General features: G+C 58.6%; 1 protein-coding gene across 1 annotated transcript; it reads right to left on the bottom strand.

The window, feature by feature from the left end:
* Window positions 1-1,113: 1,113 nt before the first annotated feature.
* TTC38 (tetratricopeptide repeat domain 38) lies at window positions 1,114-24,176 on the bottom strand. Its single transcript, XM_053894908.1, has 14 exons — window positions 24,075-24,176; window positions 22,968-23,045; window positions 21,009-21,090; window positions 19,137-19,308; window positions 17,886-18,059; window positions 15,197-15,272; window positions 12,361-12,480; window positions 10,512-10,571; window positions 9,366-9,404; window positions 8,256-8,337; window positions 6,305-6,470; window positions 4,642-4,801; window positions 4,374-4,447; window positions 1,114-2,302 (listed from the first exon to the last, which is right to left on the bottom strand). The coding sequence occupies exons 1-14, from the start codon at window positions 24,105-24,107 to the stop codon at window positions 2,209-2,211; spliced, it is 1,410 nt and encodes a 469-aa protein (XP_053750883.1). The 5' UTR covers window positions 24,108-24,176; the 3' UTR covers window positions 1,114-2,208.
* Window positions 24,177-24,768: the final 592 nt, after the last annotated feature.

Here is a 24,768-nt window from a genome sequence, read left to right as displayed (position 1 = left end):
AATCCCAGCTGCAGGTATCCGTCAGGAGCCTTTGGGTCACAAGAAACAGGAAACCAGCTTCAAGCTGGCTTTAGAGGAGAATTTACTGGCTCAAGGAACAGAGAGGTCCAGGAATGGCCCTGGCTTCAGGTCTGGATAGAAAGAGGGGCTCGAAGGAGGGCCCAGGGTCACGTCCTCTCCCAGCTGCCTCTACGGGGTCCTGCACACCCTCAGGCAGGCTGGTTTTGCTGGGCCCACAACCCCGGGAGCCCCAGGCTTCCCTCCACCTACCAAGGCCTCTGGTAAGACACAGCTGGTCTCGTGCCGCCAGTGCTCAACCAAGGGCCCTAAGGCCTAGGCCTGCCTGACTCAACCCCCTGCACAATTGCAGCAAGAGCTCAGGGGGTGCCTGGCCCAGATGTCAGGTCCCCACAGCCCTGGGGTTGTCTGCAGGGGGTGAGCGCCCCCAACACCCACTCCCGATGCTCCTCTCCCTGCATCGTGTCAGCACCTAGGAGGTGCTCAGTATCAGCACCAATTATCAATAGCTTGTTGCTGCCGAGTCTAAACGGTATCGTCCTCCATCTGTCCTATCGTGGGCCTGCCCATCAGACACATTTCTTCCCTCCCCCAATAAGATTCTGCTTCATTTTTTTATGTATCCATTCGTGGGTTCATTCACCAATGTTCCCTGACGGGTCCTCAGTGCAGGCCAAGTGCTGGGTGGTGCTGGGACAGATCCCATCCCTGACCTGAGGAGGTCACAGCAGGGGAGGAAAGGGCATCCTCGCCAGCCTGCCCCACACAAGCGGAGGGCTTCTCCGAGGAGAGACCCGGGTTCCGCCTTCCTCGGCCACTCTGCGTCTTGTTTGGAACCAGGAGAGGGGAGGGCAGATGGAGTGTGAGCCTGCTGTGTCATGGCATCCGGCAGGAGGGGACAGCTCAGGATTGGAGGGCAGGCTCACCTTTGGAATGTGTCTCTATCTCCCGAGTAGAGACGGCACCCCTCTCGAAATCCTATTGTAATTACCCATTGACTTACTGCCCCACCCACACCCCAAGTTCAAGGAGAAGCCTGCCTCCCCATGACCCAGGCCTGACACATGGGACATGCAGAAAGGTGTCACCAGCAAGTCAAAGGAACTGATTACCTAATTTATTTTAATCTCAGAAAATTTGTCTAATCGATTTGGAGGCCTCCACTGCCTCTCAGGAGACCTGCCCCCTGCCTGAGTCCCTCCCTAATGTCAGTTTACACTGAAGGAACCTGAGAAACATTTAGGGGCCAGGATCGCCCCTCACGGGTGCATTCCAGTGAAATCAGCAACTCCCTGATTTAAGGGCCAGGTTAAGAAAAGGGGGAAACTGAGACTGAGGCAGCATTTGTAAAACCGGCTCGGATCGTGGTAAAGCCACGGGCCACAGTGCTGTGTGTTTGTTGCCACAACAGGGCAACCCTGGGCTCAATCCACACGCCCCAGAAAGTGTGTCAACTCAACGCCTGTGCACTCGTATGATTAAAGTCATAGCTGGCGAAGGAAACCACATACCCGAGGCCCCTTGATCGACACCACTGAAGCCCCCTGGGAAGGTCACAGACCTCTCCAGAGATGGCAGAGGGCCCCCCACATGCTTGTGCTTCTTTGAGGTGGGGGGGGGGGCAGCTGGGGGACCCACAGACGGTGAGATCAGGCCTTGCGGAGGCCCAAGGCGAATCTTAGGGCCTCCACTACCTGTGACCCGGGCAAGTCACTTCCCCCGTCATGGGTGCCCTCAACCAAAAGATGGGACAACAGATCTAGAATATGAGGAAGACAAGGTGAGGGTTTATCCCAGGGGCAGCCTGGGGGAGGGGGTCCCCAGGGGCTGTGTGGAAGACTGTCCTCCCTGAGCTGCGCTGGCCTCCAGCCAACCCCGCCTTCCAACCCTTGAACACCAGGAGATGCGGGAGTGCCCTGCGAAGATACAGTTTGCAAGGCAAGTGGAAACAAAACTAGTTTGGTTCTAACTGCTTGAGGCTGCCCCTCAGCCCTGAACAAGGACGAAAAGATCCTGACTCGTGTTTAAAGTTGATTTGTGTCCCTGCTCCCTGTAACGCTGCTGGTTACAGGGCTTTTTGCTTAAAGCTGCAAAATTACTCAACAGAACCACCTAACGGGCTCTAGCCGCTTCTAACCCTAGAAGCCAGGGAGCAGCCGATCTGACGCTAGGGAGGGGGCCAGGCCTAGCTCACTGCAGGAGGTGGACGGCCGCAGCCTTTCGGATGAGCCGTTGGGTCAGGGGTGAGTTCGGCTTCAAGGCATCACGCTCCATCAGGAGGCTCCTGTGGAAACAGGGACAGGGTCTGTGGTGGAATCTTCTAGAAGGATGTGGGGCCTGATGGTTCCCGGGCCCCAAGGCAGGACAGGCAGCTCGGCCTGGGTCTGAGATGAGCAGAAAGCAAGTTGCTCCCCTTCCCAGGCTACCGGAGAGAGGGGACAGGAGGGACAGAGCCCAGCAGCAGGAGGCCTGACCTTGGCAGGGGGACCAGGTGGTGAACCAGGCGCGGGAGGTTCAAGGATGAGAAGGTAGGGACTCCAGTGCGTAACCAGAACGTCCAGTGTTTGGAGAACATTTTGATGCTGTCCCCAAGACACATGTAGCTGGGTGAGCACATAACTGTGGCTTCATCTGCCTCAGGAAGCCAGGGCCCATCCTTCCACCAGACAAGAGGGTAGAACTGGACCGTGGGGGTCAAGGGGAAGCCAGGCATGAGGCCCGCTGGGAAGGCCAGTGGCTATGGAAAGGCAAGTCTGAACAAAGCAAGTATCGTTTAAGGGAAAGACCCCCAAACAATTGACAAGAGTGATTCCGTGGGGTGAGGGGGGGTTAAGGGGCTAGGCCTGGCCCTAGGGGTGGGGACGCCATTGCAGGGGGCCCAGGATCTCCACCTTGGAGGGGAGGGGCGTGAGCTTCCTGTCAATGACAGGAGGGCACTTGGAGGCGAGCCTGTCACCCTGGCTGCAGCAGGTGGCCCTCGGTGGTCCCCACGGGCTCCAGGCTGCCTGTGGGGCCCGTTCCCCCTCAGCTCGCCCGTGGACAGACCCCCTGCTGCATAGTACCCTCTGCCCAGCCCAGAGGGCATCCTCTACCCACCATGGCAGGCCCCCACCCTGCCCCAGCTCCCCTGCTCCAGCCCTCAGCCCTCCTATCCAAAGGGCCTCACCTTCCCTGCCAACCTGCACCCACACCGGGACCTGGAACTCTCTAAGGGATCTGCCCTCTAAAGAAAGGGGTGTGGCTTTTATGAACCACGCGTGTCCAAAGATGCTTCAGAGTCTTAACCGATTCCAGAGCGTGTACACCTGTTTCATCAGCACTGAGAACACCTGCACTGCCCCGTTTGGAAATGTTGTTGGGCCAGCTGGGGCTCACCCAGCATGCACCGCCTGAGCCTACGCTCAGACCCTCGGGCTTTCCACCTGACTTCCACGGTTCCGCCAGAGGCCACCCGGGACTCACCGCAGGGCTTTCACTGGGTCTCCTGACACCTACCCACAGCTCCTCCCTTCCTCCCTTTCCCTTCGGTGTTCTGGGGTGGGGGTCGCATCTCACCCCAGAGGTAGAAGATCTGGTGCAGGAACCAGCATGGAACTCGGCTGCCCCATGTGGGGCAAGGCGAGTCGGGTGTGGGAGCTCCAAGGCTGTTAGTGAGGGCCGGGCTTTGCAGAGCTTTCTTCTGGGGGCGCCCCCGCCCCCACATCCCTAACCCTCCAGCCCCTCCTCCTAACCAGACCATGGGTCTGGTCAAACCCGCTGGTTTCGGGCCTCCCCTCAACTGTCCCTTCTCCAGGACATCCTCTCTCCCTAACTCCCCACCAGCTCCAGCTACCCCACAGCCTTCAGGGCAATGTGCCCTGCCCCGGTCCCATTGTGCGTATGTGTGTGTGTGTGTGTGTGTGTGCGTGCATAAGAGATAGTTGCTAGTGCTACTTCCCACATGAGAAATAAGAACCACCCGCCAGGCCTTGGGTCTGCCTGACACAACCACCCCCGCCACCTCCTGGAGCCCAGCACAGTCAGCCCCATGAGAAAGAAAGAGCGTCCCCAGCAGAGGATGCGGCATGTGCAAAGGCCCAGGACCCTGAAACAGCAGGACGTGTTGGGCAACTTACAGCAAGGCTCGAATGAGGAGTGGGCTGGGGAGGGCAGGAGGACCGGCCTGGGGGTGGGGTGGACCCCCTCTGGCCAAGCCGAGCATGCTAACAGGGAAAACCAAGCCCCCCTGTAGCCTCGGGCGGTGGGAGGTGGGAGCCTCAGGGCAAGCTGGAAGCCCGTGGGGAGACCCCCGTGAGAGAGGGAGCGATGCTCAGAAACGTCCCCAAGCCTGGCGTGGTTGTGAGCGAGGAACTCACCGAGCCACGTTCTTGTGGACGCCGGAAGTGCAGTTCAAGGCCGCGTGGATCAGTAACTGGTTGAAGACGTCTCTCTGAAAGGTCACTGGGCAGGTTGGGCTCCTGTAACGTGGGATGAGGGACGGGAGCCCCCACCCCACTGCGGGCAGGGCTGTTCTCAGGGGCAGACTTCCCGGGGGACGCGAATGGTAAGGACACCCCCGCACCACGGGCGCCCACGCCGAGAGACCCTGCCGGACCCAGGCTGCTGGTGTGGCCGGAGGCTCACCTGGGCGTTGCTGCCTCCGATCCGGACGATACGGTAGCGGATGGGCAGGAGCAGTTCCACGACACGGTCCGGGTTCCCGTTCTCGGCCTCCACCAGGGCCTGGCACAGGGGCAGCCCCACGTCACGGGCCAGGAGGTGCTGGCAGTTCTCCCCGGGGGACCTGCCAGCCGGAGAAGGTGCCCTCGGTCACCTGCAGGGCACTCTGCACTGCCCGTCACAGCACAGATGCCTCCCTGCCTGACTCAGGCGTCCTGACGGGAGGGTGTCCCCGGCTCTGGGCCTGACACAGCAGGTCCTTTGGTCAGGGGAGCCGATGGAGGAGAAGCGGCCAGGAAGGGGAGACGAGGGGGTTCTCTCAACCCTGGGTTGAACTCTGCTGTTCACTAGCGACCTGACTTCAGGCAGGCCCCTCAACTTCTGGCCTCACCTTGCTCATCTGTAAAGTGTGGGGAACAGTGCCAACCGCTCGGGGCTGTCAGGAGGCTTGCAGACGATGCAGGTAAAGGCCTGGTATTGGAGTTGGCCCCGGGGCCGAGGCAGACGGCTGTCACGGCCCCTGTCTCCCTGCTGGCCCTCAGGTGGCCGCTGGTCTGGGTCACAGGGCCTGCAGCCATGGAGGCAGCGGCCGGCTCTAAGCCTGTCTTAAAAGCCAGAATCAAATACTCGGGGTGCCTGGGTGGCTCAGTCGGTTGAGGGTCCGACTTCAGCTCAGGTCATGATCTCAGTCTGTGGGTTCAAGCCCCACGTCGGGCTATGTGCTGACAGCTCGGAGCCTGGAGCCTGCTTCGGATTCTGAGTCTTCCTCTCTCTCTGCCCCTCCCCCACTCATGCTCTGTCTCCTTCTCCTTCAAAAATAAGTACACATTAAAAAGATTTAAAAAAAAAAATACTCAAGTGCTTGGTGGGCTCCCCAGGCCTTCCCTGTGGTGAAAAGACAGCCAACGGCGGACACCTCTCCTGAAGCTGCCTCCCCGGCCACAGGCCACGGTCCCTGCAGCACAGCTCTGAGAGGAGGGCTAGGGCAGCGGCCATGGCGGTGGCCAGCCCGCGCGTGGCCCCCAGGACAGACCACCAAGGGTCATGCCTCCCGCAGCTCCTGCCCTACAGGCAGGGCTCAGCTACATCCCTGGTGGCCCACGCTGCAGAGGACCCTGGGCCCTGGGATCCCCGGGGCCTCCCACCCATGCCGGGAGCTGTGCCGGGGAGCTGTATGACCGTGTCACTGCACCTCCCTCTCCTGCCACTGTCCCCAGCTTGCAGATGAGGAAACTGAGGCTCAGAGCAGAGATCTGAGGCTCAGTCCAGAATCTCAGGTGCTGTAAGCAGCAGGTCTCTCTGGTTCTGGGGCCTCACCATGTCCCCCGTGGGAGGCTGTGCCCATGACACAGATGCTGTCACCCCCAGCCGGGAGACGTGCCCCCATCTCTCGGGGGGAGCAAGTGTACCCCGTGGGATACATCCACCTGGGAGCACACGCCTGCGGGGCGCACGTGTGGCAGCAGCCCCCCCCCAAGGCATCCCCACAGCCGTACTCCCTGAGGGGGCCCCCACCCCCAGCACCCCCGGCGGGCAGGGGCAGGGGCAGGGGCAGGGGCGGAGCCGGCCTCGGCACACCCCCAGTACCCTGTTGCCCTCTCAGCAGGGCCCAGTCTGCAGTGCGTACTCGCTGGCATCCTGCAGGGTGGTCAGAAGCTCCTGCGTGGTCTGGGGGTCCCGAGCACCCAGGGATGCCATCAGGAAGTGCACGTCGTTGAACAGCAGGATGTGGTCACGGCTGTGCTTCTGGGTCACCGACAGGACGTCCTGCCACCGCTCCCCCACGGACACCCCTGAGGACACGGGGAAGAAACCACAGGCCTGGCATTCTGTGTGAGCACGTCCTGCGCGGGGGCCTCCTGTACCCCCACACCCCCCAGAGGCTGGGCAGGGGAGCGGGGCCGGCAAGCGGCATCGGGCCTCATACTGAGGCCTTTGGGCCCATTTTATGTTAACTTCCTGTAATTATAAAAGCAATAGATTCATAAGGTAAACAAATTAACCTATTGAAGGGTAGTAAGTGAAGTTTCTGGCCCCTTTGACAACCCCCAAAACCATTTTTAAAACTCTCCCTGTGGGGGCGCCTGGGTGGCTCAGTCGGTTAAGCGTCCGACTTCGGCTCAGGCCATGATTTCACGGTTTGTGGGTTCGAGCCCCGCGTCGGGCTCTGTGCCGTCAGCACAGAACCTGCTTCAGATCCTCCCTTTCCCTCTCTGTCCCTCCCCTGCTTGTGCTCTCTCTTAGTCTCTCTCAAAAATAAACTTTAAAAAAATACATAAAATAAAACTCTTCCTATGGTTACATATGACGCCTGAGAGATACAAGGTGTTTTATAAAAATCTGCTCAGTTAATAATTCTCCCACCTTCGTGTCTAGATTTCTCAACTCTACAGACAGCCCCTACCCTTCTCCGCTCCCCAGCAGCACCTCCCGATTCCCGGAAGTTACTAGCTTCTTCCTGCTTCTTGGGGGCACCTCCCGAAGGGGTTCGGGAGATGTTGCCCTTGACCTCTGTCTCTGCCCGTCAGGTCGGACAGGTCTCTTGAGTCTCCACTCTGTGGTGGGGGAGTGAGTGTCCTTTGTCTTGCCTCCACATGCCCCTGGCCCCACGACTGTGCCTCCCAGCCTCTGTCCCTCTGAGCCGCCCGCCACACGTGCACCAAGGTGAGAGGCTGCAGGGTCCCCAGAGTTCCAGGCGGCTTCAAGCCCTGCCTCTGCAGGCAAAGGGCTCACAGGGTCTCTGGGTCAACAGGATTCCACCTTTCTTCCAGGCCCCTCGACAGACCAGCTTTCAATTTTGCCGCTTTACCATCTGAGCATCGTGAGCTGGCCTGGAAAACGCAGTAGCAGCCTCTGCTCTGGCCTCGGCCTACCCGAGCTCAGCCCCAGCTGCCTCTCAGCCTGGACCACACTGACCCTGCTCTTCGGTCACTCGTCCCGTAGCAGGTTGCCGGTTTCCGTGTCCTGGGGGCAGTGAACAGGCTGCTCCCTGCACCTAATATCCTTTCCCATCCCTGCCTGGCAAAACCCTGCACACCCTTCCATGGTTCACATTTCACCTCCACGAGGAGGCCTTCCTGGAACCCTCCGGAAACAGCTTGCCCTGCCCAGGTCTCATCCCCACATCATCCCGTTGACCCAGGGCCTGGAGCGGATACAGGTTGGGCCTGAGGGGAAAGGGAGAAGCATCTGGCAACCGGCTACCTGCAGAGTGTGGGATGACAATGTTGAGAAACCTCGCTCTCTGAAATCCCAGGGAGTTGAGAAACGGTCACCCCTCTTGTTCTGAGAGAGGAGGCAGCACCCAAAGACAGGTGGCCAGGTGCTACCCGTGCCCTGCGGGTCCGGTGGGCAGGCCGTGGGAAAGGCACGGGGCCCAGGGGCCTCAGCCGGGCTGGAAGGCCACGGCAGAGCCGGCACCCAGGCCCACAGATGGGCAAGCCACTTGGGCCTGCCGCGGGGCCCCGAGTGGCTCGATCATCAGCTCCTGCCCAGCTCTGGGCCCAGGTCCCCTTCCTCTCGTCCTGTGGGAGGGGAGAGGGCAGAGGAGCGCAAGGGGAGGACGCAGACCGGGCTACCTTCCATGTGCAGCCGGTACAGCATGGAGCAGCTGTCCACCACATCCAGCATCGCTCCGCTGGCCTTCAAGCTGGGGAGGATCTGGAAGACAGGGGCGGGGCGGGGGGGGGCACATGAGGGGCCGCAGGGATGGGCCACGTGTGGGGCCTGCACGGAGCCAGTCCTCAGCAAACAGGAGCCCCCGCCACCGCCCCTCTGCCTCAACTACCAGGATCATCCCCTTGCCCGGGCCCGTGGCAGCTCCGGGCTGGAAACCCGAAGAAGAGAGAACAGGAGCCTCCAGCGGAGGCCGGGCCAGCATCTGTCACCTCTGGTCCCCAGCCTCAGGCCACGCCGGTGGGAGGCTGTGTCACCAGTTCCCAGGTCAGCATTCGGCTGGCCTGTCCCTCATGACACTTGAGTAGTCACCCTTCACTTCTCACTACACAATCCTCATAACACTCGACAGGAAGACTCAACAGAAACTTTACTGAATGTTTTCCTTGGGTCTAGAGCCCTGGGCCCCAGGCACTTCTGTGACCCCGGTCTCCTGTTTCAAAGTCTGCCCAGGGGTTCCCAGGAGCCGTGAATTAGGCTGGTTTTCTCTTAAAGGCACACGTAGGGGCTGGCGGAGGGTGGGTGGGAGCTAGTGTTCAGCGGGCACGGAGTGAGAGTCAGAGAGACCAAAGAGGTCTGGAGACAGGCCGTGGTGACAGTCAATGGACCCAGGGCCGCCAAACCATACGCGCAAAAACGATCCCGATGCAAATCTCGTACATATTTTGCTACAGGGAAAAAAGTTCCCGTGGGCAGATCACTGATTCTACCAGAGAAAAGCAATCTAAAATGACCAGAGAAAAGCCCGGGATGCCAGAAAGGACCAACTTAGATGCGTCATTCTACCAGCGCCCACGGCGCACAGAGTCCCCGAGGGTTTTCGACCCATCTGGGTCACGGGTTACGCCGCTACGTGGGGCAAGAATTCACCCCAGCAGGCCTTACACAAGAGGTGAGTTCTTGCTTCAGCTGTTGTTTCTGGCTGAGACAACACTGACGGGCTCAAACACCCGCTAGAGACTAAAAAGGCAAATTTTTGCCCTCAACCAAACTAGGTGCGAAAGTAGACTTACATGCGTATCGTAAATGGTCAGCGCGGCCTCGTATTCGCCCTGGAAAAATCAAGAATCAAGGTCCCGTGATCAACACGCAGCAAAGGGGAGGCGCGCCTGGGGGGCTCAGCCGGTTAAGCGTCTGACTCTTGATCTCGGCTCGGGTCACGATCTCACAGTTTGTGAGTTTGAGCCCCGCATCAGGCTCTGCACTGATGGCCAGGAGCCTGCTTGGGATTCTTTCCCTCCCTCCCTCTCTCCCTCTCTGCCCCTCCCCCATTCATTCCCTCTTTCTCTCTCTCTCTCAAAATAAACTTTAAAAAAACAAAAACATGTAGCAAAGGTGAAATGTAGCAAAGGTGAAACGTAATATGAGAAATGGGCCGAAAAGCCAATCCCCACCCCCCACCCCAGCACATCCCATGGTGGGGGGGGGGGGCAGGGGCAGTGTCCCAGAGGGTCTTAGGGTGGAAGAGGAGAACCACTTCTGCTCTGGGCTCTTGGCGCCTCTGCTGCTAAGGGGACAGTTTCTGCCGAAGCATTATTGTCCCCATTGCGCTTGTCAGACTCTTATGAGCTTTCTCATGTTATTTTTCTAGTCTTTTTTCCCCCCGTATTTTCCTTGTCTTACATTCAATGGGGGCCACTGCTTTCTTCCACACACTGTGTCACTGCATCTCTGTGTCACCGCGGACCCTCAACTTCTGAGCATTTTCCTTTGGGCTTTTAGGGAGCTTCTAGATTTCCTCCACGATTAGCACCATTGTAAGAAGCTCCCGTACAAAGGGGACCGAGGGGCAGAATCCCTGGGGGCGAGGCTGTTCCCCACACCCTCACTCTCACTGGAACCAAGCATTTGGAGGGTCTCACAGCTCATTCAGGTGCAGCCTGAGGGGTGGGGGCTTCGTTCACTCCAGCGGCTGAGGACACTTGACCTAAATTGTGTCCACAAATTACATGCGGCTTACACGGCTTCCGCGTCCACACAGCGAAAAACACCTAACGGAGTTTAAGCCTGAAGAGCTATCTGAAAACCTTAATGCTCTGTTACACCAGACACCATTTAAACGTGCAAACCCAAACTGTTATCCCGGGGAACCAGCAAAAGGTAGACAAATATTTATTTCTCTGGACATCTTTGTAGGATAAGACAGCTAACCAGCTTACCTTCTCAATCAGATACAGAGCCCAGTGCCAATAATTATGACAAGCAAGCATATCAGAGTCCTGGGGGGAAAAATGAGAGAATTAGAGAAAAATCTGACAGCCTGTGGGAAAAAAAAATACCAGCTGTGGTTTTGTGACAGTGCAGGACCGTCCCCCGACCTTGAGTGCGGGAAACGTTCCCCGGCACCCATGCTGAGGCCGGCCTGTGCCGGGCACCTCTGTGCCCCGACGTCCCCGTCAGCTCTGAGGACGGTTGACACAGAGGTCACCCTGCTCCTCAAGCCTCAAGAAAACGAGCGATGGATCCACAAACAGGTGCCGAGGCCCCCGGGGTGTCCAAATCCCAATAAAGCCGCGAGGATCAATGAGCCCAGGGCTGGACTCCCTTTAGGAACTGGCGAGGCCGGCAAGGAAGGGGGGGTGTGGTTGACGACTGGAAGTCTGCAGGCCCCATCGTGAGCACTAACCCTTCCTTCTGTGAGGCTACCGCGAACACTTCCTCCTCTACCTGGACACCACCTTCTACCTCCTGGAAAGAGGAACTGACAACACCTTCTCCAAGGCCCACGTCTGCTTGACGACACCCAGGCTGCCTGTGTCCCCTCTTCCTCACAGGCCCCTGCAGGCCTCGGTGTCTTTGCTCAGTCTGGCTGGAATACCCTCCACCTCCCCATCTATCACCTAGCAAACTCCTAGCCATCCTTCAATACCCAGCTCAGGGGCTGCCTCCTCCAGGAAGCCTTCCGTGACTACCTCACCCTCAAGTCCAGGGGGGGTTGGATGCCTCCTCTGGGTTTCCACATCCCTAGAGTGTCCCTATCATGGTGTGGTTCATGGGCTGCTGGGAAGCTGCTCACTCCACTTGATCAGGCCTTTTGAGGACAGAGAAGTCTGGGCTGGACTCTCCGTGGGGTCCCCAGGGTAGGATCTTGACTGAGCACCAGTCTGGGGCAGGACGAGGAGGAAAGGGAGTCCCAGGCCACACTATCTAAAGCAAGACTGTCCTGCCAGGCCAGAGGCTGCCAGGAGCCACAGCAGGGGACAGATGCAAGCATTACCCGGCCAGACTGGGCTGCCTCATTTTACACATGTCTAGAACCAACACCAAGGAGAACTCATTTGGGGGCTTCCCAGTTGTTACAACAGCAGGTATACAGATGAGGAAACCGAGGCTCAGAGGGTCACTTTCTTGCCCTAGGGTCCAGCCAGGCCTCCAACACCCAACACCCAGTAAAATCGCAGCGTCTGGGGGAGGGATGTGAATGGAATGTGCTGGAAGGCCCTGGCCCAAGCCTTCCCTGGCCTCCCTCGGTTCTGCCTGGGCAAGCCCCTGGCCCTCAGCCCAGAGGATATGGCCACACAGCTGCTCCTCCTCCCCCAGACTCAGCACTCTCGCAAACACTATCAGTATCTGCCTAGGGGAGCCGACTGCACATCATTGCCCCATCGGCCCCTGGCTGCGCCGCGTGCTCCCCGAGCCCACCCGTGGGTTCCATGCTGAGCCAGCCGGCTGGTGGTAAGACACAGCTCAGGGTTCTTACGGTTCTCCCCCGTGCCAGGCTCTTGTGTCCTCGGTCATTTTCTGACCCGTTCCTTTACACCAAATGCCCCAGCCCAAAACTTCTAGAATCTTCTAGATTCTAGATTCTAGATTCTAGAGTCTTCTAGAATCACCTGCAAAACACCAGCAGGTTTCGGGGAGCCCTGTGGGTCCCTGGGGACACTGCGGCTCGACACAACCCAGCTCCCCCAGAACTAAGCTGCAGCCTGTAACTTCTGTCCTTAAAGCCTTAACCCAAGGGGGTGGGCGGAATTTTCCAGGCAGATGACCCATCGACAGGAATCGTACCTTCCAGTGGGTTTCTGAGTGCTGCATAAATTCCAATCCATCCTTGATTTCTGCTTTCATCTCGTGAATATGGGCGATGGTGTGCACCGACCACGCGTCTGTCGGGTTAATGGACAAAGCCTACGTGGGGAGGGGGCGGAAGATGGTCGGAGGTCACGAGGATTAGTCAGGCCGCCTGGTGACCAGGTTACGTGGGGAGCAGGGGCCTGAGCTGCTGGAGCGCGTGCGCACCGGGCCCTGCCTCAAAACAGCAGTGACCCCGAAGTCCAGCCCCGCTGACCATCCACAGGATGCCACCAGCGAGGATCTCACCGCCCATTTCAAAGGTGAGGAACTGAGCTCAGGGAGGCTGAAAGACCACAGCTGGGTCTTTCCAAAGCCAGGACTCATCCTCCTGGCCCCAGAGCCTCCTGCACGCGGCCGAGTCACCTGCAACTTGCCGGCCAGCCTCTCTGGGCCTTTGTCCCCCCTGGTGAGGAGCAATGCCGCCATCCCCTCGGGGCTGGCCTTGGAGATCAAGTGGACGCAGTGGGCGTGCCTGAATGCTGTGCAGACTGCCGAGTGCTCACGGCTGCCCCTCGTGGATGACCACGCGTGTGGCAGCCCGGGCTCATTCTGACGGGGTTGCTATGAATAATAACAGCCACTCACGTGACCGGGGAGCCTGCCAGGTGACCAGCAAGGGGGGCAGGACACGGGGCGTGATTCCTACCCCCTTGTAGCTTTCTTTTAGTCCTGTGTTCAGCTCATGCTTACTGCGCACCTCCTAAGTGCCAGGCACAGAGCGGTAGGCTGAGGCTCAAAGTGGCCCAGGGGACAATCCACACGAGCCCAGGTCCTGCACACCAGGCCGCTCTTTCCTCCAGCCCCACTGACTGCCTCGGTGCCCCATGCCTTTCACAGAGGCAGAGGCCTTGGCCTGGCACCTGCTGTGAGGTCTAGGCAGACAGGTCTTCCCCAGTAAGCCTGCCTCTCTGCTCCCGCCCACTGCTTGCACGGGCCTGCCCGGTCCACGTGGGGGCGCCGTAAGAAAGGTGTCCTCGGGGACAATGGGCACCTCAGCAGAGCCCTGCAGGACGAGGACACTTCGGGGACTGCAGGGGCACGGCCGCGCAGACCTGGGGAGGGGGCGTCCTGAGAAGGGATCCCCTAAGTGTGCTGCTCTCCTGCGGGGCACAGCTCAGGGCAGGGAGTGGCCGGACCTACGGCCAAGATTAGGCCCCACCTTCCACCAGGGGCTCCAGCTTCCTCCCCAGTCTCCCTGGGACAGAGCCACGAGGCACTGCACGACCCGCCCTGCCTGTCCCCCCAACCTTTGCCCTAGGGCCCGCCCTGCCCCCATCCGCCCTGAGCCTCAGCCTATCACGTGGCTCCAAGCTTCCTGAGCTCAGCAGGCTGTGCTTCCCCTGCCTGAAGCCCTTTGCTCTCGGGGCCCCTGGGGTTTGGCACGCAGAAGCTCGCAGGCCCAAGCATCACCTCCACCACCACCACCGTGAGGCCTCTCCAGACTCCAGCGGAGCCTGGTGCAGCCCACCCTCGCTCTCCTGGAGGCCTGGCAGTCACTGTCACAGCATGGCCTTGCCCAGTAATCACCTCGGGTGTACTGGTGTTGGGCTCAGAGCGTGGCACCCGCACGAGTGGGTACAGCAGGAGAAAGGCCACCCCATTCCACCACGTCCTGCTCCCGGTGGGGCGTCAGCCTGCACCTTTTGTCTGCCCTCTGGCTTCTCGAGCCAGTCTGACAGCCCTCGAGCGCTCAGGGCACCTTCCCGTGGCCGACCCGCTGGACAGCGCGCCCTGCTCCCTCAGGCCACGGAGCCCAGACCGCCATGGAGCATGGAACCGTCCCCCTGCGCTCAAGTCTGGGCTCCATCTGTGTAACCAGAACAGGTTTCAGAAACCTCATGGCCGCTTGGGCCCCCCAAGGGTGCAGGCTGCCTCCGGGGGAGGGGTGCTGTGGGCAACCAGGGCAACGTCTATGGGGAGGAACACTGGCTGGGACGCGGGGGAGCCGCGTCTGGTCCAGGCAGCCTAACGGACGGTGGTCGGGTCAGGCGGCCCCGGTGAGCACACACTCTGCCAGCCGTGGCCTCTCTGCGCCATGGCCCCCTCGTCTGGACGGCGAGGAGAGTGCTGCCTCGCGGCAGAGGGGATGAGCAGACTAGAGTGGGTGTCTGTCACGGAGCCAGGCCCAGGGCGCCCCTGGGTGTGCGACAGCCCCTCCCGGGGTCCGTTTCCACTCCTGTGAGGAGAGGGGCTGGAGGACACGGCCTCCGAGGACCACAGAGGACACCACGAGCCCCAAGTCCACCGCCGCGGCCTACTGCTCGGTCCCGGTCCGCTGGTGAGGGGCGTCCACCATGCACCTTGGTACCAGCCGGCCCTTGGCGGGAAGGGCCTGGCCCGACAGGGGGCGCTTCGCAAAACCACACTCCTCTGCACCCTTCACCATGGTTCCCTCCCTCTGGGGGGAGGCAGAGGTCGAGGGAAGAGCTGGCTGACAAGACCCCGGCCCCCGGGTCAGGGGCCACCCGGAGGCAACCTTTGTCTGCGACCGTGGAGCTCTGGACAGAGACAGACAAGAGCTCGGGGAGCCTGGGGCGGCCCTGCACGGGGCCCCGAGGGAGAGGTGGACACAGCTTCCCCGGGCCTCATTCACCTTCCTGGCCCGTGGAGGCAGTTTGCGGACTGTGGGAGGGCCAGCTGCCCTTGCTGGTAATATGAGTCCTCCCCAGGGTCTCTCAGGAAACCGGACCAGAGTGGGGGGGCGGGGGGGGGGGGGCCGTGTGGGCTCTGCCCCGCCTGACGCCACCCCTGAGGGGAAGGGCCCACTTACCTCTTTGGCAAGCTTTTCTGCCTTGTCATAGAAGTTGGTTTCCATCAATCCAAAGGAATAGATGCCTTTCACGTAGCTAAAAAAACAGAGAGGAAACAAACAAAAAGTCTTCAACAACAGTGGACTGTGCAACCCTCGGTATGGGCCGAACCGTGTCCCCCAAAACGATGCTTGAGCACGGACCCTAATTTGGAATGCAGGCGTTTGCAGACGCCATCGAGCTGAAGTCCTGCGGGACGAGGGTGGGCCCTAGACCCAACGACGGATGTCCTCCCGAGAGGAAGGAGAGGAGGACTCGGACAGGGACGTACAAACACACACAAAGGATGGAGCCACGTGAACACAGAAGAGACACCGCAGCCACGCAGCTGCAGGCCAAGGAACACCCAGGATCACCAGCTCCCACCGGAAGCCACGGAGAGGCGAGGAAGGAGCCTCCCCTAGAGCCTCTGGAGGGAGCACAGCCCTGGCGATGCCTGGATTCCCGACTTGTGGCCTCTGAACTGTGAGAGAACGCACTGTCGCCTTAGGCGGCCCGGTCTACGGCACTTTGTCCCGGCAGCCCCAGGAGACGGACACACGCCCCCTCCAGGTACGACCCCAAGCACCAGGCTTCCCAGCAACTGGACGCTGCTGATCAGTGGGGAGCGCCGTGACCCCCCAGCGTCGGCACAATCGTCTACCCCAAACCCCGTCTCTGCAGCGGGCCCCTCTGCGACTCACAGCCCACCCCCTAAGCATCAGCGCGCTGTCTCCACTGAGGACGCCAAGGGCCCTCTCCTGCCTGTCCAGCTGGTGACACCCACCTGGGGGCACAGCCCGGGACACCTCCCTTGGGAAGTACTGGTGAGCACAGGCTGGCAGTGGCTTCTCTGCCGGCCAGCGGCGTGCACACCCCCAGCCCAGCCCCGCCTGTACTTGCTGGACAGCTCCTCCCCAGACCCCGGCTCCTAGCGGCCAGGACCCGTCTGTCCCGCTCGCTCCTGGCCCAGGCCCGGCCCGGGACGGGACACTTCACTGAATCAGCACACACTGCCATTTCCCCATCGCTCGTCTGTGATCCTCAGCACTGAGCGCCAGGCCAGTCACACGTGCCAGAGGCAGTCTTCGCTGTAGCTTTGTGGGATCCCACGAAAACAAGGAAGAGCAACAGAGTTTCTATTGGTGACTCAGGTGTTACCTTTACTACCGTGCATAGTGACAAAGTCTAGCTCTCACGATTCATAGCTGCAGTGTTCTAGCACACGGGCTTCCAGACTTTTCTTTTAAATACTGCTTTCCTTCTTTTCTTAAGTTTTATTATTTATTGAGAGAGAGAGAGAGAGAGAGAGAGAGAGAGAGAGAGAGAGAGAGAGAGAGAGAGATCCTAGGCAGACTCTGCACTTTCATTGCAGAACCAGATGTGAGGCTCGAACTCACACACCATGAGATCGTGACCTGAGCCGAAGTTGGACGCTTAACTTACTGAGCCGCCCAGGCACCCCTTAAATATTTATTTCTTTTAAATATTTTAAATATTGTTTTTAAATATTTATTGGGGTCGTTTGACCTTCCACTTTGAAACATGCATTGAATGCTTATGGTGTGCCCGGTATTGTTAGGCTCTTGGGATGGTTACACTCATGTGTCCCCTTGGCTGGGCTATGGTACCCAGTTGTTCGGTCAGATACTATCTAGATGTTTCTATGAAGGTATCTCTCAGATGTGATTAACATTTAAATCTACAGACTTTGAGTGAAGCAGATTACCCTCCATAATACGGGTGGGCCTCGTCCAAACAGTTGAAGACTTAAGAGAGAGGACCGAGGTCCTCAGAAGAAGGAATTTTGCCTCCAGATTACAAGATGGACTCCCCAGACTGCTGGCCCGTCCTGTGGATTTCAGACTTATTTGCCAGTCCCTGCACCTGCATGAGCCAATTCCTTAAAATCAATCAATCCCTGCCCCGTATAAACATGTAAATAATATAGCTACAGATATTCATACCCTACTGGTTGTGTTTCTATAGAGAACCCTGCCTAACCCAGCTCTCCAATCCACGGGGCTGTCTGATTTTCACAACCATCCTGTGAGTAAGACACAATGAAGGCAATTCTGTGCAGCCATCACACGGGAGGGAGTACCGCTCAGGTACTCCAGGCCTCCCTCTCCTCCCGAGCACACAGCAGAGCTCCACTGCCTGGTGTCCTGGGCGGGGGGGGGGGGGGGGGGGTAACCAGCTCTGGCCAATGACTTGGGAGTGGCAGGGTGGCCCTTCCTCCGTAAGCCTTGCCACCGTGAGTCCCTCAGGGGTGCCCTCTTCTCTCTCTCTCAGTGACCAATGTGTCCAGAAAGCATCTTCACCATCTGGGACTCTGATGTAGGAGGGAGACAATGACAAGGGGTGCAGAGCCCTGGGCCCTCCCACGACAGGGGTGTAGCATGTGTGATAAACAAGCCTCTGGAGAACCAGAGGATGCTTGTTACCGCAGCAAAAACTACCCTGGGCTGACCGATACACATGCCGCTGCCTTGTTCACAGGATGGGAGGAAGAGCAAGCAGAGAGATCTTTTCAGTTTCGAGAACTCGGAGAAGAGCCACAGCAGACTCACTGTTTCCAGGGCAAGGCCAGGAGCCTTGCCATGCTTTTCGGACAGAGGAGAGAGAGAGAGTAAGAAAGAAACGATGTGATTTCCAGCTGGCACATACCTGCTAAGGGGGATGTCGGGCGTCCAGAAGGGGTATATCCGAGCCACAGAATCCCGCATCTGTTCCTGATAGCCCAGGTAAAAGTAGGCATCATGGGAAAATTTTAGGGCTAACATGTCTGTTGGGTGGTCCCAGAGAATCTGTTCCCATAGTTCACAGGCTCTGGAAAAGTTCCTGAAAGCCAAAGAGAGATTTCTCAGCAGCGTTGAACACGTAGTTCATACACGTGTGGTGGGCAAAAGGCATCGTTTCTTGCCAGAGTCTGAAATATGTATATATGTATTTAAATATACAATATATAATTACATATATTACACGTAATATATAATTATATATAATATATATTTATATAAATATTCCTGTATTAAATATTTATATTTACATAAATATATTTGTATATAATATATTGTATAGTTATAATATATATACATATATATGAGAGACAGAGAGATGGGGTGTGGGGAGAGAGACAGAAGAGAGAGAGAGAGGGAACATATTCTACGTACACCCGCACAAAAAAGTTTCCATGTTAGGTTGTGGCTCAGAACATTGAAAAACCAGTGGGAAGTTTTACTCTGGAATTCAGACAAACAAAAAAACTGGTTTAACGGGCTGCCAAAGGCAATCTCCCTGGGACCAGGAACCAGCTGTGTGGGGGGGAGCCAGCTGGGGGGGAAGCCCACCCCCGTGCCGACACCTGCCACTGACTCAGCCCCTTTTGTTCCTGCTTCGGAACCCATGAGACGTCAGCTCAGGTCGCCTAGCTGTGCGGGGCATCTCCCCTGGCTGAGCAGACGCAAGGGGCTGTCCCAGAGATGGGCTGCGGGACCATGAAACACAGGGGGACAGCCGTGGCCACAAGGGAGACGGGGGGGGGGACAACCCGGAAGGCTGTGAACAGATGTCCGCGAGGGTATGTCGGGGCGAGGATAGGGCGAGTGCTTTCTGCTCTCTTCCTTCATACGTTTCTGTCACGTGGTCCTATCATTTTTGTCACAAACATAACACCCAATTCATTTAAAGAAGGAAAGTTGTTTGGAGGCTAAATTGGAAATCCCAGCCAACTGTTTTCTCGTTCTGCAGTCAAGTGAAGGCACAGCAGACGGGCAGGATGTGATTTTCACTGAGAGATGGCCACGGGAGGCAGGGCGAGCCCACCCCTGGTCCCGCTTCCCAAGGGCGGCGGAGGAGCCCCCGGGGCATCGCCCAGCGCGGTCTCAGGGTGCCAGCCACGGCCGGGGAGGCCCTCACCCCTTGGCAAAGGTCTCCACTGCAGACACGTGCAGCCGCTCCCGCTGCGTCAGTGGCTGTGTTTTGGAGACCTCCACCATTGTCTTCACGGCCAGGTCCAACTCCCTGTCCAGCCTCACGGAGCTTCCGGTGCCGATCAGCACGAGGCCATTAGAGATGGCATGGCCCATCGCTGGCGAAAGGTTGGAAAGCAGCAGCTGGTGATTCAGGGCGTCCAGCTCGGCCCAGCCCTGCCCAGCCCTGCCCTGCCCTGCCTGCCCTGCCCAGCCCTGCCCTGCCCTGCCCAGCCTCAAGTGAGGAATAAATACCCCACATCCCTGGAGGGGCAGGCCAGGCGGCTGGTCGGCTGTGCGCCGGGCCCCCCCCACAGCAGTGGGGAACCCAGCCTGGGCCCTCGCCACTCACGAGGAGCGGAAGCAGCCCTAGAGACACGCTGTACCTCCGCAAATATTTTTCCAACAAGGGCATTCTGCCAACGTCTGGAGCATCTTCCTTCACTGGGTGAACTGGTCAGGGCTGCCTGCCGGCTCCCACGACCCCCCAGCCCTAATTTCCCTCATCGGCTGATATTGTCACTACCACCAACGCCGGGCCTCCAGGGGGCTGCTGAGGAGATGCTCCATGCAGGGGGGGCTGGTCCCTGGAGTACAGTCTGTCTCAGCCACTCATGCGCGGAGAGCTTTGTGGGGGGTGGGGGGGGACAGGGGAGGGTATGCCTTGTGCCCTTGTAGCAACCTTGCTGGCAGGTCTGCAGACCCCCGGGTCCCCCTTGAGCTTCCCAGCCCCCAGCCTGACAGAGGCACGGGGTCCACCGGCATTTGGAACTCAGTCACTGGTGAGGCCGGAGACCCAGGACCCAACCAGAGTGTTGGGACGACCCATGTGGCCCCCATTTCTATCCTGGGGCCCGAGGTCTGCTCAGAGAGCCTGAGCCCATTCCTGGCTCCTGGTCCCCCATAGGCTGGGCTCAGCTTCCTTCTTCCCCCATCCCGTGCGTCCTGTCCTCAGCGGGAGCTGGCCACAGTGGCATGGAAAGGGACGGTGGTTACTGCCCTGCCCTCCTCAGCCCTTCCTCCAGGCCTGGAACCCCACCCCTCCTGGGGCCACCCTCCTGGGGTTCCGAAATGCACCGGGCTGACCTCCCCATCCCCTCTGCGCACACGGCTTGTCTGTGATGCCAGCCTCCGTCACTAGGCCCTGGTGGCCCAGATGCTCGAGCTAAGCCTCACTGGTGTCCTAAAAGTCCCCAGGAGCCACCTCTGGTGTTCTAGGTCAGCTCTGGAAAACAGAAAGCCTCATGTGGTCCTAGCCACCCAACTACCAGCTGAGTGGTTTGGGCTACGTTTCTCATTCTCTTTCCTCCCCTGAGAAATAGGACCGGTGTCTTCCCTGTAGACCTGACAATTAGGGAAAAAATTAGAAAGATGCCTTACAGGGGTGCCTGGGGGGCTCAGTCAGTTGAGCGTCTGACTTCGGCTCAGGTCATGATCTCACAGTTCGTGAGTTCGAGCCCCGCATCGGGCTCTGTGCTGACGGCTCAGAGCCTGGAGCCTGCTTCCGATTCCGTGTCTCCTTCTCTCTCTGCCCCTCCCCCACTCATGCTTTGTCTCAGTCTGTTTCTCAAAAATAAATAAATGTAAAAAAAAATTTTTTTTCAAAAGAAAGATGCCTTACATGGAACCTGGCATCTCTATGAAGGCAGTGCTATGCCAAGCCTACCAGTGGCTCTCGTCTTGCTGCCCTCCCTCCGGGCAAAAGGCCAGCCTGGTCACTGCCACCAGCCTGCCCTCCCCAAGCCAGTGGAGTCGCTCAGTCAGAGAGCGCTCGGACCCACGAGACGCGGCTCCTCAACCCGGGGACAGCATCACTCACCGAAGGTCGGATCTGCTGCTTTGAGCTTTGACAGGCAGCCCTCAATGCCACCAAGACTTTTGTCATTGGTCCATTTGACATACTGAAATAGAAAAGGCAAAACAACGTTGTCCCCAGGGAGTCCTTAGTTCATGTTAAGGAAGGCATGTGTCTGAATCTGGATTTTCTCTCTAGACAATGAAGTATTTCATGACCTGAACTGCACCCGGGTTGGTCTCATGTGAAGAGCCTGAATACTCGTAACTCAAGGCACACTTTCTAGGGCGGGTGAGGCCCCCATATTCAGGAAAGAAGCATCTAAAGAAAGCTTCTTCCTGACAGGTGACCTGCCCCGAACATCAACTTCTTTAGCCATGAGAGGGGGCTTCAAAATCGGGCGCCACAATTGGAACCTTCCTACTGTTCATTCATTCTTTTCCAAAAAGACCTTCAGGGGCGCCTGGGTGGCTCAGTCGGTTGAGCGTCCGACTTCAGCTCAGGTCATGATCTCATGGTTTGTGGGTTCAAGCCCCCCATCAGGCTCACTGCTATCAGCACAGAGCCCACTTCGTATGCTCTGTCCCTTCTTCCTGCCCCTCCTCACCCCTCTCTCTCTCTCAAAAATAAACAAAACAAAAAATGTGTCCTATCAAATGTCTGACCTGCATCTACACAGAATTAGCAGAGTGTGTTTTAATAAGACACGGGGGAGTTGGAGCAGAGACGCCCACGCTCGAACACAGGATGGCCCAGAGATGCTGATACATGGGACAGAAGATACACAGGCAGGGTCCGGGGAAGGACTGTGCTACACTGAGGAACGGGCTTTGTAACAAATCCGGGGCTCTACTGGGGCCAAACGTGCAGGAAGGGCACAAACAGAGTTCAAAGGAGCACAGTGGAGTCCTTCGGCAAGCTCACGGCATCTCACTGGTTGTTTCTTGTACTTATGTTTCTAGAAGCTTCCTCGGTCCTTATGTTGTGTGGATGGAGTTCGTAGGCAGGGTTCTCACTGCTCATGATAAACCCGGCTGTAGTTTCCCATCGGTGTATACAGACCCAGGCCTACCCCGCTCATCATCTGCCTCACTGCAGGAGTCAGCGCAGCTCTCTGAGCCTCGGTTTCCCCACCGTCAAACAAAGTGGTTAGACCCTACCTCTTGAGACCCTCCTAGTTCTAAAACTACAGGCTCCTTCACTGGTGTTAGAAATTACCGGTGATACGGTGGGCGGTCTTGGAGCGGCCATAGGTGAGAGTGGTATATTCAAAAATTAGCCCCAGCCAGGGGCCGAAGCCCAAAGCGGAGGGGCCCCATATCAAACCCTCAGCAGACCATAGAGGGAGGCCTGGGGAGAGTCAGCATCCTGATAAACATCGCTGTCTGCCTGACCCCGGGGGCACCTCTCACCCCCGCCATGGGTTGTCTCCAACACGTTCCCATGCACCAGGGTCCGGAGTACATAGACTGCGCTGTAACCCACTGCTAACATCATCACCCAACTGAAAACAGCATCCCCTACTTCCCAAGCTGTTGGCTGCGGGGCCTCTAAGCATTACGAAGCATGTTTGGGTCCCCCATGTGGGCCCTCCTGTACCCAAGTTTGCCAGGAGATTTGGGCAGGAATGGGGCGGGAGAGCTTCACTGTTCATAAAACAAGAGCGCTGATAAAGAGGTGAGGCTTAGGAGGCCTTGAGTGCCACCCTTGCTCGTGGTCATCGTTGACCGGCTTTCCTGGGAGAGTACATCACACGACACGTGAGTCTGGCCGTAAATCTAAGCGAAGCCGTGCTGGATGGGGGTGCGGAGTATTGTCTTGCGCTTGTGTAAGGACCGTTCATTGCGTGGTGTAAGTAAATGTAGCTGTGAGACGGGCCAGAACATTTAAAAATGAAACATAAATCAGTTAAGAGCATTTGGTAATTTTAAACACCTCCCCACCGGCCGTTAGAGAGGCCGCCGCACTGCCCGGCAGGCATACCTGGGTCAAGGTGGCATCAAAGAGCTTGCAGGCCTCGTTACTTGTGGTTGACAGTGGGAGGCCCGCATCTTTCCACGCCTGCACACAGCAAGAAGAGACTCTCAGGGCTTTATTCCATGTAGTCCTCCAGCCATAAATGTGAACCCCAACCCCCAAGCACAGAAGACCTCCAAATGCCTCGCATCGTGTGAGTGTGGGTTTCCATATGAGCCAGCCTTGTGGGGCTGGCAGGGACTCTCAGATTTCATAGACGGTGCAGAGCAGAGGAGGCCGAGTTGTGGGTGGGAGGGGGCAGATCCTGATGCAAATCCCAGGGGTCCCTAAATAGCTGTGGGCCTTCTGGCAACATCCTCTCTCAGACCCTTCGCTGGCCCCGAATGGGGCTCTGGAGGATGCACGGGGTGACTGTGAAGTGTCTGCCAAGGGGGCACTCAGGAAACGGGAGTCCCTGGTCTGGCTGAGGGGAGGTCTAGGGGGACAGAAAAGGGGTAGAGCCTTAGAGAGCTTGGCCGGGCAGGGTGGACTTTCCAACTGGCAGGCAAACACGAGATCTGCCAAGCACAGCAACAATACCTCTCCTCTCCCCACTTTATCAAATGATTCAGACCTACAAGTCTGTCAGCAGAAAGATCTAGAGATCGTTAGAACTGTTCACTGTTAGGGCTGCCCTTTGGATCCCGACGGGGTGCACAGACCTGCGACCCCGCCCTGGGAAGGAAAATGTCCTCTACTCCCTGAGCACAGCGGGCAGCTCCTCAGGCTGCATGGCTGGGGGGCAAGTCCCCTGGCTCCTCTGAACTTCACCTTCCTCATCTGCAAAATGGGTTCAGGCTGCCCACCCTGGAGGGTCCGAAAGAGACACTCCTGCGCCACAGTGGCTGGGGCTAATGCATTATAGGCCTCGGGGTCTCCGCGGGGTTCGAACCGCGCCGCTGGGGTCCCACAGGAGGGTACTCTGGTCCCTTCCTGCACCCAGGTGCTCGCCTGTCCCTCGGGGGCCGGTTCCCCGGAGGATCCAGGGTCCCGCGCAGGTCGGTCCCGTCCCCGCCGCCGAGCGCCAAGCCATGCCGGGGCCGCGGGGCCCGGCCGGGTTCAACCTCCGCGTACCTGGCAGTCGCGCAGCGGAGCGGTGGCGGCCATGGGGGCAAGTGGGTGGCCGGGCCGGTGATGTGGGTCCGGGCGACTCCGCACCTTCCGCGTTGGGGCGGACACCGCGGGGCGGAGCTGCCGCGCTTCCCCGCGAGCTCACTGGTCCGCGGCACTGGCCCGGCCCCGCCCCGCCCCGGGGGCGCTCCGAGGGGGTCCGCGCCTGCCGGAGGGGAGGAGCCGCTGCGGGGGCCTCGGTGGGCGCACTCGCCTCCCCCGCAGGGCAGCGGGGCAGCTCGGGATTCGCTCACCGTCCCAACTCCTGCCCCACCCCCGCCAGGGGGCTCCCGCCTGCAGGCGACCCTGTTGGGGCCGCCGCCGCGGAGTCCCTCGGGAGGCAGGGGGGAATCCTAAGGCAGCGGTCACTTTCAAGCTCTTTGGAGTCCCCCGCGGAAGCCTGGCGCGCACACGTTTCTAGAGGTCATTTTTTGAACTGAAGCAAACCGTGCTCACAACTACAGTCTGTGGAAGATAATGTGCTATATGATCCCCTTAGGTGACGTTTACCAACATGCAAAACAGTGCATCGCGGAGGGACTGGTTCCTGTGTAAACAGTCAAGAAACACGAGACAGCAGCAGAAACGAAACTCACATCAACGATGCCCTGGTGGTGCTGAGAATTCTCTCTTGCAGGGCACGCGGAGGCCTCGGACT

This window comes from Panthera pardus, unplaced genomic scaffold, assembly GCF_024362965.1.
Source record: "Panthera pardus isolate Hobbes unplaced genomic scaffold, ASM2436296v1 HiC_scaffold_6, whole genome shotgun sequence".
Classification (NCBI taxonomy): Eukaryota; Metazoa; Chordata; class Mammalia; order Carnivora; family Felidae; genus Panthera; species Panthera pardus.
Note: the sequence above shows the minus strand (reverse complement) of the source record. Positions and strands in the feature narration are given on the sequence as shown.